This window comes from Trachinotus anak, unplaced genomic scaffold (assembly GCF_046630095.1).
Source record: "Trachinotus anak isolate AG129_WGS33_773 ecotype Australia unplaced genomic scaffold, CSIRO_AGI_Tana_v1 ptg000009l, whole genome shotgun sequence".
In the NCBI taxonomy this organism is placed as follows: domain Eukaryota; kingdom Metazoa; phylum Chordata; class Actinopteri; order Carangiformes; family Carangidae; genus Trachinotus; species Trachinotus anak.
In genome coordinates this window covers 17,722,377-17,743,655 of record NW_027273860.1, presented here as the reverse complement: position 1 = coordinate 17,743,655, position 21,279 = coordinate 17,722,377, and the positions used below count along the sequence as shown (strand labels likewise).

Sequence of the window (21,279 nt, the reverse complement as noted above, 5' to 3'; positions counted from 1 at the left end):
TTCAAACCTGCATATACACACACAAAACTGCACGATGGATATTTAATGGACTGCACACAATACAAGTAGTAATAGTTTAAAATACCTTTGCCAGCAATGACAGCCTCAAGTCTGATCCTACATACTTGCACACCTTTCTTTTGAAAGTTTCTCCCATTTGTCATGGCAGAATCATTCAAGCTCAGTGTCATTGACAGGTCTCTCCAGACATGCTCAGTTGGGTTCAGGTCTGGCTGGACCACTCCAGGAGTTCACAGGAGGTTTCCCAAATCCACTGATGTGTTTCTGTTATGCCTTTCTGCATCCATCTGTCCCTCTGTCCTGACTAGTCTCCTAGTCCCCGTCACAGAAAAAAACAACCCAAAGCATGATGCTGCCACCACCTTGTTTGATCTTAAGGATGCATTAATGATGCTCAGTGTGTGGTTTCCTCCATACACGCTGTTGAGAATTGTGACCAATGGTGAGGAATGGCTTTCATCTGACCTCCCATATAGTCCTGATTGGCAGTGTGCTGCCCTGATAGTTGTCAATTTGTAACTCCACAAAGGAAGTCTGGATCTTATTCACAGTAACCATTGGATTCTTGGTTATCTGACCAAGGCCCTTTGACTCTGATTACTCAGTTTGGCTGGGTGGTCAGATCCAGGGTGGTTCCAAACCTCTTCCATTTCAGAGTGATGGAGCCTACCATGCTCTTCTGCACATCCAATGCTACAGAAATTCTCGTGTATCCTTCCCTAGATCTGTGCCTCATGGTTTGGTTTTTCCTCTGACATACACCATCAACGGTGAGACTTTATATAAACAGGTGTGTGTCTTTCCTAATTATGTCTAAGTTCAGTTAAGGTTCAAGTGCTCTACTCCTCTTTTTGTGAACAGCTAAATCGAACACACAGTCTTTAATGCATTACGATGAATTATTGAACTTCTCATTTAACTCTAGGTGAGATGGCAAAGAGGCTTATTCCCCAAAATGTATTTACACACCCAGTCAGAATTTACAGACATACAAAGAGAGACACAGATAATTTACAGTCATACAAACCAAACATTATTAAATCTCTGTTTTTTTTGTTTTTTGTTTTTAACTAATTCCACTTAATTTCACCCATAAATGTGGCTATTGTGACTCAATGGGTCATGCTAAATTTACACTCACCACCTCCACTGAAACAAGGACATGTGCACAACGACATATATCAGGACCTCCTACAGCTTTCCAGAAAACGATGATTTTTAAATGAAGCATTTCAAATACTTGTCTTTGAGTCTGATTAAAGGAAAACACAGAAAGTAGCCACCTGGAACAGCTATAAAAAGATTTTTTCCTTTAAAGCCCGGTGCTTCTTGTACATCAAAGATGTAACTCTGTGCAACTGAAAAGCTTTCAAAGCCGTGTTGTTTCTTCCAAATATTTCTCAGGCAGAAATGCACATCTGACTAATAAAATCAATGTCCATTTAATGGCGTTATAACATCAAAGACAAGGCTTCAGCATCGCCACAGGTGGAGGTCACCATAACAACAAAAGCCCTGACATAAAGCAAAATGTCACGAACATATAATGCTCTTAGTTTTTCTCATACTGAATACAGTATGATTTAGTGGTTCTGTAAACAAATGAAAAATGAATTATTCATGATTCACAGCTATTGTTCAATCCCAAATATCCAAGTTAGCTGAAGCATTTTAACTCCTCTGTTACTCCGATCCTCCTCTCAGTTCATCTGTCATCCCACCCTTCTCTGCTCTGCCCTCTGCTCGCCTCTGGCTGAAGGTATGATGATGATGATGTGTCAATAACCAGGGTCTGCTAAAGACAGATCATGTATCCTCATCCATCCGCAGACTTGCGGGTACGCTGCTGAGAGATGGATGAGTGAGACGAATGTTACGATGCAGGGCCCGCTTCTTTGCTAATGTGTTTGTGAATTTTTCCTCGGTAAAATATTTATCACCCTCATCGCTGCTCCTGTTTTTACCAGAAAAACTGACGCATCTCATATTTCATCTCGTGTTTAACGTCACATTTCGTTCCTCCATGGTCTGACAAACCATTTGAATGAAAATTAGAAACTATTTGTTCGATCTGACGCTGAAATAAGACATTATATCTGTAAATGATTGAGACAAAGATTAGGAGAGGACAGCAGAGAGCACACAGGATGTCTTTTTGATGATAAAAGCCCCACTGTTGTGAGCAAAGTAAAGCCACCATGTCAGACACCTGCTGATATGTGGATGCATCAGATTTATTTTAAATCCCAGGGATTACACTTTATAACTTTACTTTATCACACGTACTCACACAGTGAACTTATCCGTAGTGGAATCATCAGTGCAGATTCACATAGTCTGAATGTAAAGCACTTTGATCCTGCAGTATGATCCATTTGTGTTTGCATATCAGGTGGAGAGTCAATGCTTCAAAACAGCAGCCTTTCCAGAACCACTCATTAACCATAAGCTTACATCTGACAGATAATACATATATAACAAGACACTGCTTAATATAATTCTTCTTTATATTTGCTCACTACGGTTATATAAGTACCATCTGTCAGGTTTACATGACAGTTTCAACATTTTGTGGTTCTATTGTCTGTGAAAAATGCAAGGACTAGACATTTTTTTAAAATTAAAACCTAAATGTAAAATTGGATCCATAATAAAATTTAATTAAAGTTCAAATGACTGATTGTGTTGTGAAACGTGTTTGGCTTCTGTTCTTCCTGCAGCAGAAATCACAGAAATGCAGTTGGTTGTGTTTTTTTTTCAGTTTGTATAATCACTGAAAGCTTGTGCTGGAACGGAGGAGGCGCATGTTGATTAGCTGGACTATGCTAACTGTGCGCCAACGGACCTTAAACCTGTATCAATCAGGGTAGTGCATTAAGGTGTAAGCACAATATTAATTATGTTGATATGGCTAACATATTAGCAAACAGTTTAATGTTTACACATCCAGCAGACATGGAGCAACATTACCATTTATTTGTTGTGTTTTTAGCCAGTAAATGCGAGAGTGTTGCAAAAAGAAAAGCGAAAAAAACCTGCCTCTTTAACTGCTGAGTACTGCACCGTGTTGGCTGGCTAACCTTGTCAGTCTGCTGTTAGGTGTGGAGCGGGCAGTGAACAGTGGGTTTATCAGAGCTGTTCATGGAGAATGCTCCGACTGGAAACGAGTTTGATGAAGTGAGAAGTGAGACCATAGTGAACCCATAACAGTAAAGCTGTGGGCTGTAAAACCAGAACGATTAGCTGGCCGTCCGTAAAGAGGCTCTGCAGAACTGAGAGGAGCTGTGGAGTCCAGGGATGATTGTCTGTGATGATACGGTGGCACTGACCTGTTCCACATTGCAATTAGTCATTTGACCACTGTTAACAGGCTATAACATCATTGATTAGAGCAGCTTTAACCAATCAGAGTCTTCTGGGGACTGCAATGACAGAAAAAGATTTCTACAAACCAACACACAAAAAAATGTATTTAGTGAAATGGTGCTTCTTCAGGGACCAGCCCTGGTTCTTAGAAATGATCTTTCTATACATCTAGAGTACAATAGCAACAATATATTTATGAGTCATGTCTGTGGTTAGCAACAACAGCACTTGGTTAAGGTTCAGGTTCGATGGTGGTTTTTGTTAATTATAAATAAGCATGTTGAGGTCAATGTGATTTTTTTCTGTGTTAAACCAGACCACAGAGCTGTTAGTGATTTAACATAACCGCTACAATTGGACACTGTACTGCAAGATTGGATATTTTGGTCGAAAACAAATATATTGTCCTTGAACATCTTACTGATAAATTCAGTATCAGCATTTTCAGCGATTTGCCACATATGTAAATGAACAACATACTGTATGCTCATTATGTTCATAGAAAAACGTAACCTGGTCACAATTATATTTCAAACAAAATGTGTTTGCTGTTGCAGTTCTGTTGTATAGAAATGTCATTTCTAGGAGACAGGGTTGCAGGGATGGCAATTTTTCTGCTACATGCCATATTTGCAAATATAATCATGAAAGAATGGAGTGATGAAGGAGCCGTGTGATGCTTTGTCCACAGGTTTGAAATGGAGCCTTCAGGCACATGTGTAGTAGAAGTTCGAGCAGCTGCAGCTCAACACCTGGACTGGTTTAAACTGAACCGTATCTGAGCTTGAAGGCTCATTCCCGACCTTGGAAACAGCAGTTTACAAAACAGTATCTATTCAAGGTCCACTTACCGTTGTTGTTGTTCTGGAGCTTCCAACCATATCACCCAGACTTCATTAACATAATTAAGTGAATAATTGGACCTTGAGGTGAGACTCTTTTACCAACTGCTTTTTCTGAGTTCAAGAATAAGCTGTCAAGTTGAACTCTCTGGCCAACATCGCTGAGAAATCTTAGAGCTGCTCACCATAATGAGCAAACTTTGATCATGAAGACTGTGTGATGTGGTCAAAAGCTCCAGAACAAGCAAGTAACCTTGAGTGGAGATTGGGATCATATCTGTTCCATTGCATAGTTTAAAAATCATGACCACATGTGTCCAGTGCACGCTCTGTGAAAGAGTATCAGTGAGTGCACCAAACACATAGAAACAAGTAAATAATATGTATGTTGTATATGCAGTCAGCACCTGAATCTGAAAATGTAACACTGAAGACAACATAATCATAACCCCTCACACACGAGTCCGAGGTTTAGAGTCTGTGCCAAAGTTTCAAGAGACTGTGATGCTAATGGGCAGAGAGACTGGGGGACTGGGGACACAGTGGTCTCTGTAATAAAAAAAAAAAGTCCAACAATGACACAGTGAGTTTTATAAGGTTGCTGTGTCAGAGCCAGCAGCCTGGTCTGCTCTGTCCCCTGCTGCATCAGTGAATAGTGGAGCTTACTTCCTCATGAGAGCACAGTGTAACAGCTCAAACACACACACACACACACACACACACATACTTGTACTTCTATCTTTGTGAGGACACTCCTTGATATAATGCATTCCCTAGCCCATTACCCTAACCTTAACCATCACAACTGAGTGCCTAACCCTAACCCTGACCCTAACCCTAACCCTCGTGTGCCCGTGCCCCTCGTAGCACTCTTAAGAGTGCTGCGTATTTTACTTAACCTAACTTTAACCTAAACCTAATTCTAACCATAACTCTAAAACCAAATCTTAACCCTCAAAATGTGATTTGAAGGTGTCTCAAAAAGTGAGGACCGGCCAAAATGTCCTCACTTTCCCAAAATGTCCTCACTCTGTTAGTAAAATACTTTTTTTGGTCCTTACTATGTAGCAAGTACAAGTACATACACACACACACACCCTACCTATTTACCTTATAGATTAGTAAAAACACTCATTCCCATCTGGTAATTTTATTTTCAGTCAACTGAATTTCCATGAAAAATATTTTTCTTTTCTTTCCAATGCCGATTATTTGATTGTTTTGTGTGTATATATATATATATATATATATATATATGTAATTGTTGCTGTTGGCTATAGTTTCAGATCTTCTCTTATCTTATCCTCATCTACCTCTTGGCAAAAAAGTGAATCAGCATATTTCCCAAGATGTCAAACTATTCCTTTAAATTAAATCTACATTCATCTGTGGATCTGTGCATCATACTGCACCTCCATAATTGCGAGAGGAGGAATCCACATCTCCTGAAACCTCCTGCAGCCAAAAATGCTGTGTTCCAAAGCAGCCTCCAGGATTATGGCAGCACAATATGCAGTCAGTTAGACAGGTCCAGTCGCCTGGGGAAAAACTAGGCATTCAAATGTGTGTCCTGTTGCTGTCCTGGAAGGCACTGTTAATACTGAGTGGATTATTCTGGTGAAATAAAGTAAGCCCTAAATCTTCTCACTTGGGGTTTGAATGACAAATCCTGCATATTGCAGCGTTTTACAGCATATTACAGTGCATTTAAATGTTCAGAATGTATATATATATATACATATATATATATATATATATATATATATATAAAGACATCTCACTAAAAATGGACTGAAATGTTGCTGCAACCTTATGTAATCTTGTCTTTCTGTCTCTGTATCTCCACAGGGTGTCCAGGGACCTCCTGGTGAAATGGGCCCAAAGGGACCTCCGGTAAAATCTTACCTGAAAGTAACTTGCCAGTGTTGTTGGTGACCCCTGCATCTGTTTATGTTCTGTGTTTTGGAATGTCTTTTTAGGGAGAGACAGGTTTGGCTGGGCCACAGGGGGTACCTGGATTAAAGGTAATGAACTTGAACTAGGCATGAACTTGAACATAGAGCACCACTGCGGAGACCTGGGGTTAGATTCCAGGCATTGGTACTTCATTTTTTGTTGGTTTTTTGGGGTATTTTATGACTGTATTGGATAGGACAGTGTAGAGTGACAGGCTGGTGGGGAGTCAAACCAGTGACTCGCCAGCTCAGAGCATATGTGCTCATATGATATGCACCCTAGGCACTCGGCTGGCAGGTTGCCCCTTTGATACTGCATTTTGCATTTTGCATGCAGAGGTTCCTTGTTGCTGCACTCTGTGAATCCTGCTGGTTTGTCAGGGCATCCTGCACACTGGTGGGTTGGAAGTTTAGGGGACATCCCATGCATTTTAGTTATAAGTCTTACAAAAAGTGCTTTACAGATAATCTAACAGTGTCATTAAGCTGCTTTCTGAATGAGAAGCCTTGTAACTTTTTGAAAATGACAATCATGTCCGCTTTATGCAGCAATTTGCCAGGTGTGAAAAGGTACGAGGATCAAGCAGGGTTCGAGCTTTCACCTCTTTTGTCCTTTTTATTTTCACACAGCTACTTCCATCACATTTTCTGTTTACTGAATGAACACAGTGAAAGCCTGCTGGGAGAGACCACCTAGAGGTCATTACCGTTGTTCCAACTGCACAATTCTCTATTGTGCAGTTGGAACAACGGTCTAATAAGACAAAAAATCCTGGAGAGAGTTTGGAGATGCACTCATAGTCCTTTTGCTTCACCTTTTAAAACAGCTGTAAATACTTTTCCCTTCAACATACTCAGACATCCTTGTTTCAGACAACCTAGTTCATTGAAAGCATACTAAGCCCTTTACTCCCTCATCTGAAGCTCTTTGCTGGAAGGTGAACAGAAGCAGCTGGAAACATGGACATAGCATACGTCTCTATTTAGCCTGCCCAATCCATCAGTAGAGTTAGCAATGATAAGGACAGCAGTGCATAGGAAATGTGGCATTTAGAAAAAGTTACCTGTCTACTGTAAAAAGTGGCTGACAGGGCCTATCTGTTTTCTCATTTGTCTTTGAGCAATGCGCTCTAATCTTCTAGACTAGAGGTCCACACATTAAACTCCGCACATTACTGTCTCTGCAGTGGGCTCATAATGACATCATTAATTCAGCCCGCGCACCATATGAGTCCATTTGACTTATTCAGCAATGCCATTAAGGTGGTGAGTGGTTGTTAACCTAGAGCCAAAGTCAGATGAGTATGTGAGGGTGGGGGTAGGGGGGTGGGGGGTGGGGGGGTGCACACACAGTAAGGACACCCCCCTCTGGTAAACATGATGACACACAGCCAGTTTGAATTACAGCAGAGCATTGTGGATACACAATCCTCAATGGTGATTAGTGGGCACTATGCTCATAGCTCTGCTGCCCCCTTGTGGTCATAAACAGGCAGTGCGGATATGTGGAGTGAAGGCTGAGTTCAGTGAAGAGGCATTTAAACACATTAACTAAAGACACATCTACATCTGTTAAGAGCAAATGGTGGATGGTTGCAGATTAATATATAAAACAGAAAATGTTTCACTATCTTTCCTGCATCCTGATCCAACATGAAACTTGCGACAGATACTCAAAATGGAATTATTTCAATGTAAATTTGGACTTTTTTTACACTGCATTTGGCTTATACTTCCTCTGTCTCACATAAGATAAGATAAGATAAGATCGCCTTTTTTAGTCCCACAGTGGGGAAATTCACATGACACTTTCACAATAAGCCTTGTTAATATCAGCTAAAAGCTGGTGTAGCCTACTGCACACATCCAAGTGCACAGAAGTCACCTTTCCACACCCCTAAGCTTCTTCTTTTTGTCTTCATCCTCCTCTTTCTATTCTTGGCGGCAGAAAGGAGAACTGCTATGACATTATGCCTGCAGTGGGCCTCTGACTTATGTGACACACACACACACACACACACACACACACACACACTCACTCACACAGAGTCAGGCAGAGGAGGTATTATGAGCCACCCTTTGTATCTAGGCAACCACATACAATTGTGTGATAATAAATATACATAGAAGTCAAACTAACTGCTAGTTGACCCCACCAACACCAATCAAATTTGGCATTTCAAATGTTCCCACTGCCGCTCCTGGTTTCACAAAGGTATTTCAGACTGGTCTGTAGTGTTAGGCCGGTCTTAACGGTGCTCATAGATTACTCTAATACAAGTTAGACCATTTCACAAAAATAAAGACCGACTCATTTTAAGACAAAAACATTAGACACCGTACCCCCAGGCTAACTCAGGCCTTGTTCCCATTGATGTTACCATGGTAACAATCAATGACACCTGCACTGAGCAGTAGCACCCAACAACAAAAAACAGGAAACCGTGGCTCATAATTTGTGGTTTGCTGACGTTTTTTTATGGAGAGAGCAATGAGAAGGGCAAGACTTTTTACAGACTGCACTGATTTTTTTTTCCCAAATCACTTTTTTCTCTTTCTTCTGACACTCTTCACTGTAAAATCTGAGAAGTTGATCTTACTTAAAAAATCTAGGAAACCGATGGCCTCGAAAAAACTAAGTAAATAGAACTATTTGCCTTAAGTTATGTTGACTTTATATCCGCATATGTTTACTTCATTTTATGAAGTTGTCCCAACTTAAAAATAGCAACTAACAGTAACTTGCTCTTTTGAAGTGTGCACTCTTGTAACTGCTGAATTCTTCCAAGAGACAAACATTTTCTTCTGGGGTAAATAGAGCTATTATGTGATGATGACATGATGTCAAAACATTGTAGCTGTACTCTAAAATCTTTTTTTATTTATTCAGTGTCAGTGCCTTTTTTCCTAATATTGTTTTTGGCTTTTTGCTAAATGAAATATTGGGATGTTCAGACTCATTATAGTAACAAATATTTGTGATGTTAGATATTCAGAATCAGGATCGATTGGTTTTTCTATTCGGAGCTTTCTAGAACCTGAATCAACAAATTTGAACAATAATATGATATTCATGATGATTATTCATATTTTTTGTTTAGCTTTTATTTCTTAAAGAGGCTGGTATTAGCTGAGTCTCCCTTACAGTCAGTCAGATTACACAGTGGTAGATTTATTGTGTGTGTTTTCTTTCTGTGGTGAAGGCATATGGGAAGATAGAGTGGCTCACACACAGCTTCAAGCAGAATGCTTTGTTGAATATGCAAATGTGCTGTGTGTTTGTAAGTGTGCAAATGTGGACATACGTGAGTTTGTATGTGAATGTGTGTGTGTGTGAGTGTGTGCACGTGCGTGTGTGTGCATGTGTGGACCTGAGCCATCTCATTTCTCCCTCTGTGCCTCCTGACCAAGCCGTCATGCACTCTGTCACATTCAGCCCAAAGCACTGTGTCTGTCTCTTTCATCTCATTCTCTCTCTCCCTCTCATTCCCTTCCTCTCTCGCCCCTACCCTCTCCACCCCCTCTCCTTCAATATCTCTCTCTGTCCAGGGAATCCAGGGGCCCCGGGGGCCGCCCGGAGAGATCGGCCAAGACGGTCCCAAGGTCTGTGCGTTGAACGTTATAATTAGTTATTATGCTAATGGCCTGCTTCTCCCCAACCGCTTGGCTATTTTCAGCCTGTTATAATGTTGTACCCGCCCTCCCTGTTCTCTTGATGTTCCCGTGGAGAAAACTGCGTTCTGAGAGGGAGTCAACATGTTTGGAGTCAAATTGTAGGTGTTTCTGAATCGGCGATAAATGCCATCCTGCCAAGGAAGTTTCACATTTGGATTGTTGGTGTGTGTGTGTGCATGAATGTCTGTCCTTCAAAGAATTAGTTTAGGTTTCACTCTTTTCAGACATTTATGCAAACAGAGGTTTTACAGTATTTACAAATTAGGGGGGCTTTTTACAGATTGAAGGGGTACTCTGTGCATTTGTCACTGCACTTCTGTAAAATTGCAAGAGACACTTTAAAGCAAGACTGGTCATAATCAAACCACCAGAGACTGTGATATTGTGACTTTAACCCAAAAAAAACTGCAGAAATGACATTTGACTGACCTTTATGTATAAAATCCGGGGAGTGCCCCTTCTGCTTTCGTCTTCCCAAAGACTAGCACACAGGCACCAAGACAGATTCATATTTCTCTGACCTTGAAATCCACATTTCCTGTCCCTTTGGAATTTGTATACTCAGCGCAGCATGCACAGCGCAAAGATGGAAGGAGAGGCAGGAGAGTGGAAGATGGGAGTTTCATGCATATGAAGGTGAAAAATGTCTCTTTGACTTTGTGCTGAGAACGAGGACCAGGCCTGTTTTCAGCAGTATGGTGCTTGATAATTTGGTGACTCCATCAGTCAGTAAATAAACACTGAACATAAATAAAGACATAATTAAACACACCCTGACTTACACTAAATTTGACATTTTGAATGTAAAGCTGCTTATTTTAAATGTGACTAAAATGCCAGTGAAGCGCTTTGTACTGAGCTAAGGACTCTAGGGTGATTTTCACCAATCTGTTGTATCCACACCTGCTTTTCCACCTGTATGGAAACTTCGCCATCAGCTGATTAAATCCCCATCGAAGTCTGAAGGCTGTGTTTTCCATCTGTAGCTAATTGCACTCAACAAACACAGCACTGTTACACACAATGGTCCACTAGTGTTACCTTGATTAAATTATGGAATTATGAACAAACATCAGACTGCTGCAAACTAACCATGCAACCCTCTGTGCCTTTGTGTAGGGAACCTGGAGCCCTGTTTACACAAAACATCATTACACATTTCACACACAGTCCACACAGTACTCAGTCACTCTTTCAACACACACAAAAACACTGGAGTGAAGGGGGCAACATCAATATGCAGCAGAGCTTAATTAATGAATTAATTATTAGTTTTTGATTCTTAAAAGCAAGACTGTAATAATTGTACAGTCATGTGAACAATAGTTGTTGATAGTTGCTATTATTTTCTTCCTCTTTTGGCTGCTTTATTTTGCTGATTATATTTATTTAATTATTAAATTATTAATTTATTAATCCAAAAACCCACTTTCCTTTTTATTGTACTAATTTTATTGTAGCCTACAACAGACTTTTATTGTGTGTATTCTCAACTTGGAAAATAAAAATGTGGATGGGGCTCTGAAAATATTGCATGACTGGTCTTTGAGCCATTTTTGTGCTCTGCTACTGTGATGAGCGAGGCTGTTTAACAGGGAAGAGACCAATAAAGTGACTGGCTGAGAGGATAATGATTAATCATCGCATACTGTGATTTATATTCCTCTTCCCTCCACCTCTTCGTTTGTGCATGGGGTGCTGCAACTGTATGAATGCAAATAGCTGCTGCACTCTGACACGGCCTCAATGACCTGTGTGCTGGTCTCTGTGATTGTTAAATACTGTATAGCCCTAAGACTTGTTCAAGATTTGATTCAGGAATGCATGTTCTCAACAGAAGGTCTTCACAAGTACTGTCAGACAAATGTGGCGCAAATGTGTGTTTTATTTAGGGAAACTGTGGAGATCCAGGTGTTGCTGGTTCTCTTGGTCCACCAGGCGAGAAGGTGAGTGGAGCAGACGATTACCGAGCAGATTACTTCTCTTCACCTTCCTTTCTGTTGTCTGTGTTTTCTGCTTTGCTTCTGTCTATTCTTTCTTTTATTTATTCACACGTTAGATATTTGGAGAGACTTACATCATACCTAGTGTTGCTAGTGTCTGCTTTTCAGGTGCGTCCCTCTGGTAGATACTGTATGTAATGTCAAAGTAAAACAACAGTAAAAACTGTCAAATCAAAACAAACTGAAGAAAAAGGCCATAGCAGCTAATGGAAACACTAATATCTGTGTAATAATTAATAAGTAAAAAATATGAATAGAGAACTGGCAATCTGTGATTTATTCATATACAGATTACAATGAAGCAGTTGTTGCTCAGTTTAAGCCAAAGGATGTGATTCCAGTTAACATGCATCTGCTATTTATTCAACCAATATGTTTAGCCATGGGCTGTCTTCGTGGTGTGTTACAGATAGCTAACCTTGTTGTACAAGAGAACAGCCCATATGCACACTACATCATGGTGTCTTGTCAATTATCCAGTGAGAACAAGATTGACAGCTTCTAAAAGGTGCTGCAACACTCAACACAGACACTTAGATATAAAACAAAAGTACACAGCTTAATGTGACTTCAATCAATGTTAAAAACTGCAAAAGTCCCTTCTATGATCCTGTCATTTAGTGTGTTTCACCTACTTTTTATCAGGAGATGACATAAATATTTTCTACAGATGATTAGACTGTTTATACTGAAGGAGCTATTTGTGAGTTTTGCTATTGCTACATAGCCACCATTAGCATTAACAGCTGTTTACTTACCAATCTAGGAGAAACAATGCTAGTTCAGCATCAAACTTCATTCCTGTACTCACCAAGCTGTCTCCAGCTGTGAAAAGCATCCCTCTTGTTTTGCTTCTATTTCTGTAACTTCTTTTCTTCGACTGAAGTTGGCACGACGGAACCTGCCAGCTCCGGCCTCGTTGGCCCGTCTCGTCACTTTGATACTGAGTCACTGTAGTGTCCAATTTCCCCTGAAGAAGTAGCTCTGCTCAGAGGGAGTGTTATAACCTCTTGTCTTGTAAGCACAACGATGGCCGAGGTTCTCAGTAAGACTGGCAGGTAAAGGGCTGTTAATGCTAATGCTGGTTGTGAAGCAATAGCAAAACTTACAAGTAGCACCTTTAAACCACCAAGTAAACACAACACACCATCATACAAAAGCACCCTTAACTGTACAATTGGCTTAGTAGTCATCTTCTCCTTTAAGCTTTCATAGCTGTGTTTCAGCCCAATAGCTCTTTGTCAGGCAAGAAGAAATCAGAGACACTTGTCCCAGAGTTGATTCAAAGATTGATTGATTCATCTTTGAGTCTTGTCAAATGAGTCTAATGAGTTGCACAAAAGGACAGAACATTTCACATAAAGCCAAACTGTATCACAGCAAATACCGCAGTGTGAAAAAGTTGGGGGAATTTGTATCGTCTCCTGCACTTGACATCTAGTCTCCTTTGTTTTTCACTTCCTCTGAAGATCAGGTCCAAAGGGAGGGTTTAGAGTAGTTTGGTGCACTGGCTTTGTGTGGTCATGTGACTCTGCTATGATTGAGTGTCTCCCCCAGCCTTCACTTGCCAATAGCATGTACACCATTTGAACGTATTTACTCCCCAGACCTAGCAAATCTGCCCTGCCGCCCACCTAACAGCTTGAGTTTGAGAGAATACAGCATGGTGGTGGGATTAGTGAGGGCACTACTAATTCCCCCCTGAGGGATCAGGGTGTGATCAGGGTGACAGCTTTTGCCTTTTCTCTTTTCTAAACCAACCTCATTCTCTGTCTCTTTCCTCCCATCCTGACAGCCACTTCTTTTCTCACCAGCCTGCAGTGTGAATCCTCCTGATGAGTGACAGCTACACGTTTAATGCCACTTGTTTGTTAAGTGACATGTTTCTGAGCAATTACGCCAGTAAATGTCAACCATTGTGATGTTAAAAAAAGACTCTGAGCTGTCACTGCTGTACTACTTAATTACAGGTAACCTTGGTCATTTGGATGTGCCGTCCTTCAAAGCAGATGTCACTTTAGCTCTTGTAGAAGTGAGGATTTCATGGAGTGCTTGAAAAGTTTTTCACTCAAGCATCTTTATAATCCATATTTATTCAGCCTTGATTACTGGCTAAGGACATTTTCCTTTTCACTACAGCAGCCTGCAAAATTATTGCATGGGTTTGATAGGTAGTCACATACACACATACACACCTGAAAACTGCACAAGTTTATATTTTGACCACTTTTTAAATATTTCATTTTAGCACTCCCTGCGCTCTTTCATTTGGTAGAAGAAGATGTACCAATGGCCACTAGGGTTTTCCATCCACTGTGAAATAATTGAGTTATACTGCTTCCTACTAATCTTTTCTTTAAATCTTTTCTTTCCATCCGTTGATTCCCAAAGATTAATAACTTTTCACCTTTCCAGGGCTCAACGGGGGAGCCAGGTTTTCCAGGGCTGCCAGGTGGCATGGGGCTGCCGGGGTTCAAAGGCCATAAGGTAAGGAAGCCTATAAGGAATCAATGCTTATAACAGCATACACAAGAGAAGAAAAATGAATGACTTGCACCATTTTGTTTTCACTAAATGAAGCCTATGTTTGGCTGCAAAGGCACCACTTTATGAATGATTTATGGCTTCACTTGTCAGGAGCTTACATGATTTACATGTTGTACTGTGGAAATGTTGACAGCTTAACTTTATACATACTTGTCAATGCATTATTCATGTTTTGCTTAGATGACATGATTAATTTTAATGATGCTGAAGGTTGTCCTTCACACTTCAAAAGCAGCACGCCCAGGCACACAGATACAGTACAAACAACCCTAATCCGGATCAGTCTGTTTAACACGCTGGGTTTTGTTTTCCGTACAGTATATTGTCAACAGGACATTGATGCTAGTTCTCTAGTATTAATTCCTTAGACAGAATTATTTTATTTAGACGTCACACTGTCAGCGTTAAGACAAGTTGCAAGTTCTAATGTTCAGTGTTGTATTTTTAGGGGGAGAGAGGAGAGGCTGGCTCTAAAGGAAACCAGGTATTGCTCTTTTTCTTCACACTTCTGCTGGAGAAACACACTCCAGCACTGAGGTCACTGAGGTCATAAGAGTCTGTGTTTGAGTTAGCACATAACTTAATTGTGAACTGACCAGTTGATGAGATCACACAGAGCGATCAACAAAACTCTCCTTTGGAGTCTACCGTTGGATTATATGTCCCAGCAGAAATATGGGATTAATTATTAATTACTAATTTAAAAACTAATTACTGAAAAAGTAGTGTGTGATTAATTCACTGAATCCCTTATTCATTTGTCTCCTCTTTTATACTGTGTACAGTTTCCTTTTTATCCAGTGCTTTAGGATAATTACCAGTATGCATTCCTGTCAGCCCCATTGTCTAATTTGATGCTACCAGAGGCTTAAGTCAAAATATAGTGAAATATTAGGTTGTATAACAAGGTTAGATATTTCAAATTACTCTCTGGTTGGACAGAGTGACAAATTACACTGAGCTACAACATCACTTATGGCTGAGTAGTGCAAACAAATAACGAACACTGTAGAAAATGTTCTGAGCTGAATAGTTGACTAATTTAAGAAAATTAATTCAGTCAACAACTGTTCAGTTACACTGGCAACGGCAGCTTGCTATGCTTGATATCCAGCTCTATTTTTTCCACTTGTAATAAAGTCTCAAGTGTGATCCCTCATGCGTGCAAGCCAAAAGATTACAGTTATTGCTGTGCTATATGTCTAGTTGCCACATTCAAAACAGGCTTGGTGATGATCCTTTCAAATAGTGTATGGGCGAGCGGTTGAAGTAGCATTCTATCATGAGTGTGGTTTGCATTGTATTCAATTTGATCACAGACAAAAACAACATGAGTCATCTGAGTCATTTGTGTGAAAAGGCACAACAAGCCTCCATCATGCCACTGTCCTCAAATTAAAAAACTTGAACCAATGGTAATGCATGCTTTGAAGTATTTTGAACAAGCTAACACTTCTAAACACATTACAGTTAAGTCCTTCTAGACCAGTGGTTGCTAACCTGTGGGCCCAGGTCCACTGGTATTGTAAGTGGGCCAACAAATCATTGGCAAAACAGTACAATTTTGGTGAAAGAAAGAAAAAAAAAAGCTTTTAAATGTTTTAAAACGTAATGATCTTTAAAACATTACAAATGTTTATTTTCTCTTATCAAGGCCGATCACTGTGATAAGTCAATGATAGGAACTTTTATGATGTTCTTTTGTAATGTTCTTTGATATCTCAGTCTGATTGCTCATTAAAAGAAAGAGTGGAGTATCAAAGATAGGTAGTTCACAACAGGGAGAAATAAAAGGAAACAGAGTCAAGAGACAGATGGTGGATCGACAAATGATCCTCCCCGGTCATACAAAAAAGAAAAACTGAGACTCCCCTGCTTTCAGTTCAGTCCTGAATGTTTGATTGTTATCATTAAAATAAAAAGAGCCCTGAGATCATTATTTCATGGGGTCAGATGATGGCCACCAATGTTTTGGAGGTTTTCAAGTGGGGCATGAGTTAGAGGAAGGTTCTGTTCTGATTATTTTTCTTTTTTAGTTGACCTGACTTGAAACAAACCAATCTAATTACACAGAGTTAATAATAAAAGATGAGTTTTATTATGGGGTTTTACTTCTACTGATATTAGTAGGGACTTCCTTCATGGATTTATGAATAGCTGGCGCAATGACAATCTGCTATAGGATTGTAAACTTTCCTAACCATTGATTAGAGTAGAAAACTTCTGTCTCTAATCTTGACAACTAACAATGTATTAAACAAGTACACAATTGATTCAGCAATATAGTTTTTTTTTTGGTTGGCAAATTGAATTGTGTTATGTTACACTGATTTACATCAGCCGCCCTACTTCTACCATTATGAACACAGCATCAGTCACAAAGTGAACAATCAAAGCATGTGATGAATGCTCTGAATCAGTCGCTCCCTGGTACATGCACTAATGGAAAACAGTGTGAAGGCCCAGAGGAGGCGGAGAAAGAAGAGCCGTGTCTTACAGTGCTGCAGGATGCAGTTGGAAAGCCACACGCAAGATAAAAAGTCAGGTTTGTTAAAGGTCACTGTTAGCCAATTCCTATTCCCTCCCTCCTTGGGTTTCTCTTATTGGCTGCTAGTGGTAATCATGACCTTTTCTCTGCTCACACACACACTGAATCAAGACATGGATCAGCACACACTAGCACACACACATAACTACATTGACACACTGACGTTGCACACATTCAGTTTCACCCTTGCACACATACACACACACACCCACACATGCACACACATTCTTGTCTTACTATATTTGTGGGGGCCCATGAGTAACATAATTAATTCCCTAACTCCTACCCCTACCTTAACCATCACCACTGAAAGCCTAACCCTAACCCTAAATTAACCCTAATTACACCCCTGACCCTAAAAACGTTTTGCATTTTGGTCCCCACAAAGCTGCTGGATCCCACAAGTATAGTGGGCTCCCGGTTATCGGACCCCACAAATAGTAAAACAAGGCCCCCCCCACACACACACACACTCACTACATGAGGACATGCCAGCATGTATGTTAACAAGCTCACACAAACCCTCAGCTAATCTGATGTGTTATGTCTTTGCAGGGGGAGAGAGGCGGAGATGGAGACCCAGGGACTCCCGGTGTGCCTGTGAGTGTAGGGTCCTTCTGCTTCCACTGGGTGGCAGCAAAGCTTACGAGAACGACTGTTTAGCTGAGACAAGGGGGTTTAAACATATGTGTTTGTGTGTATGTGTGCAGTTACAGGGAACAAATGTCCCCACAAGGGCATGAGGATGAGGGGCTACGTCTTGGCAAGTCCTCATTTACAAGGACCTAATTTGCTTACCTTAGCTAGATTAGGTTGGGCCAGGGGTAGGTTTGGATTATAAATAGGGTATGGGCGATACAACAGGTTTGGAATTAAATTCCAGATAAAATGTTATCATATATTAACTTGTATCATGGCAGAATTTATACATAAGTATAACTGTATATAACTCAAGTTTGTAGCTAAGATAAATCTCCTAATGCAAGTCACCATAAAAATTTTATCACAAAATAAATATAATAATTAACTCTACTAATATAACACCACTCTGAAAGTGACTTTACAAGGTTCTTTACAAGATTAAATTCAGACAGCATATAAAAACACATAAAAATGCAATAAAAGACTAAATAGAAAGCAGTACAAGCAAACAGCAGTGCAGAGCGTGGCAAAAATAAAAGTAAAAGCAGTTTCAATGAAAAGAGACAAAATAAAAATGAGAGAATGAATAATATGGAAGCTTCAGACAGTAAAATAAAATCATAAAATCAGATCATATGTAGTTTGAAAAAGTAAAGTTTCAGCAGGGACTCAGAAAGAGGTAAGTGACTCAGCTGAGCTAATCTGTTGAGGAGAGTTGTTGCAGAGGCTCAGGCCCCTCATGGTGATGCCACCACCCGTTTTGGTGTTTAGGCTCAACCCCAGACCCATATAAAGGATCGCAGTGTCACGGCAACAATAAAGAGGGCCCAATGAAGACACTCTGGCTGAATTACAGACATTTAACTAAAAATCAATGGTCACTTTACAGACTTACGCTTTGGCAACTTCAAGGCAGCCTGAGCAGACGAACAAATCTGAAGGCAGGGAGGCTGGTCAGAGACAGGCAGCAGGCCTGCAGTCACACCAGCACATAAAACAGCAGTTCACGGCTAAATTGATTCATTTCTATTAAATCACCATCATCAGTGGATTTGCTCACAGAGGCAAAGTAAATCAGTGCAAATCTTTAACCTCTTGTTCGACTTTGACACATATTTGCACTGTTAAGTTATAGCAAATTAACATGAAGGAAGCTATTGTGTTACATTACATGTGTTGCATCAGCCAATTTTTGAATTATTGTTTGACAGGGTGTAAATTGCTCCACAAAGGAGGCATGTTAGACAGTTATTAGACAGACATATAGCAATTTATCTTTTGAATGAACTGCAAAGTTACTGTCCCATTAGCGACTAAGCTAACAAGCTTGCTAGTTGAAAGCTAATGATGGCTGAATTTAACTGGAGGCGCATGTTAGCTAGCACTTGTGACTTTGGTGGACATTTTTCACAGCAGACATTATGACTCGTCTTAGTAGAGAAGGCAGTTGTTACAAATATTAATGAGGACTAAGCCAGCGCAATACACAGAACACTCAAAATGTCAAAATATCTTCTGTGAAAATGGCCTCGTGACAGAGTCACATGTTCCCAGCTGGCTAGCATGCTAGCTGTTAGCTCACTAGATAAAGGAGGTCAGCACCTACTTGCTTGTTGTTTTTATGCTGTTTTGATAGAGAATAAACAAACAGGATATCAAGTGTTGAGCCTTAGAAGCGCTGCTGGCTGCGTCCCTCTGTCTGTGCTAACCCAGCTGGGCTAACTTGTTGCTGCTTCATATTTACTGCACAGACATGGGTTGGTATCAATCTTCTCATTCAACTCTCGGCCATTAAAAACAAATACGAATATTTCCAGAAATGTCAAACTCCTCTTTTAATGACGAAACAAGAGACAGGTGTGGCCTATTTGACAAAATCAGAAACAGGTGTGTAAGAGGTGGGTCAGGTGAGTGACAGGAGTGGGAAACTCTAGAGGTGCTACTAGTAGAAAGATGAAGAAAGAAATCTTTATAAAGAATTATTAATATGCGAGTCAGCAATGCATAAGAGACATGAGAACATTGGTGCAGTAAGTCTCCAAAAAGACTCCAGTTCAGAAGAAAATGTAATTGTGAAATTCTCCTAGAGCCAACAGAAGGAGGCAAAGGTCAGAAGCTTCAGACAGTTATACAGCATTTGCTAATGCTGTAAAAATGGAATTACAATAATCTAACAGGAAAATATTTTCAAATTCTTGGCACTGAGGAGTGATTTGATCTTGGCAACAAGATAAAATAAGAATTCATAAGGTGAGAGCAGAACAGCCGATTTAAATGTTTATCCATTCTGGGATTATCATCATCATCAATAATTGGTAATGAACAAATATGATGATGTAATTGCTGTGCGATCTGCAATTTGCAGCTTTCAAGTTTGCAAGCTTTATAGTAGGAACGATACCAGATGAGTAGTGTTTAAGAATCGATCAGTAAGTATCAATTACCGAGGCATCGATCTTCACATCCCTAGATAGAGATTTTACAATGGATCCAGTTAGAGGTGTGTGTGTGTGTGTGTGTGTGTGTGTGTGTGTGTACAGTAGGATCTATATTGCATCACGTGGAGACAGAATTGTGCAGTCTTGTCTGTGACACCTGAGACAGATAAAGCGTTTGTATTTTTCAGTATGCAGCTTAATGTTCACACTCTGTAATTCCACAGTGCTGAGAGTGGCCCAACTTCCATGTGATAACACCCTCAAGGCTAAAAACATCAGCGGTGAATCACAAGTGTGTCACCGCTGAAATGAATATGACATATTCTTGTCTTCAGACAGACTTCCTAATTCCTACTGGGTAAAATAAATAGGACTCTGAGCTGCAGTTCAGGAGGAGAGAGGGTGTGTTCTGTTTAAATGATCTGTCCTCACTGCCACTTGTCTTCGCAGTACTGTGGCATTAAAACGGAGTGCAGAAATTGTGTGGCTCTTGTGCACAACGATTGCCACAGCTCAGCTGCAACAAATTCAGTATGGTCAGAAATACAATGATGCAAAATACACAATAATAAGGGAAGTACGACAGCTGTTTTCTTGTGATAATATGAAGGGAACTTAACTTTTAGGAAATGAGGAAAGAAGGGAGGAAAAACAAATGTGTGTGTGAGTGTAGGTGGCTTATGTGAGTCCATTTCAACATCGAAGTGTTTCCGGAACATCTGGTGACAAATCTTTTTCAGGACGTGACAACACTATGGTTATGGTTTGGTTAGGGTGACAACGATCGTTGTCATGCGTTAAAAACAACAAAGTCAACAGTCTGTTGTTGAGGTGAAATGGACAGCCATTAACCCATTTTCTCACACAGACCTCCCCCCTGCTCAGATTTTGTTGCTCTATAATAACGTCACCAGACTTCCTCCTGACCCCCTGTCATATTTACTACGGCTGCTGGTGGGCGCTGTAAGTGTTAACACATGTCATTCTGAAGCACTTGGTCTTCTTGAGAGGGCAGTCTCATTCTGTCAGGTGTGAGATTGAAACCTCTGTATCTTCTGTATCTCTGTTTAAATGTAAAATTGTATGAAAAGAGAAACAAAAGGCTAAACAACTGTGGGAGGGTGGCTAACAAAGACATGAGGTGTATGGGAGGATGTGGGCACAAAAACAGGTAGCCTCTGTTGCTGTAGGTAATCAGTGTGGATTTTCAGCCTCAGACAGTTATTTCCTCATGTTGCCACT

At 40.3% G+C, this 21,279-nt stretch overlaps 1 protein-coding gene across 1 annotated transcript in view; it reads left to right on the top strand.

Moving 5' to 3' along the window:
- Positions 1–21,279, top strand: part of LOC139625745 (collagen alpha-1(XXI) chain) — a 66,914-nt gene that overhangs the window by 34,135 nt on the left and 11,500 nt on the right. The window contains exons 19-25 of the mRNA XM_071485921.1: positions 6,078–6,122; positions 6,209–6,253; positions 9,734–9,787; positions 11,752–11,805; positions 14,278–14,349; positions 14,858–14,893; positions 17,513–17,557. Of these exons, the coding sequence (XP_071342022.1) occupies positions 6,078–6,122; positions 6,209–6,253; positions 9,734–9,787; positions 11,752–11,805; positions 14,278–14,349; positions 14,858–14,893; positions 17,513–17,557 (351 nt within the window). The remainder of the gene's footprint in view (positions 1–6,077; positions 6,123–6,208; positions 6,254–9,733; positions 9,788–11,751; positions 11,806–14,277; positions 14,350–14,857; positions 14,894–17,512; positions 17,558–21,279) is intronic.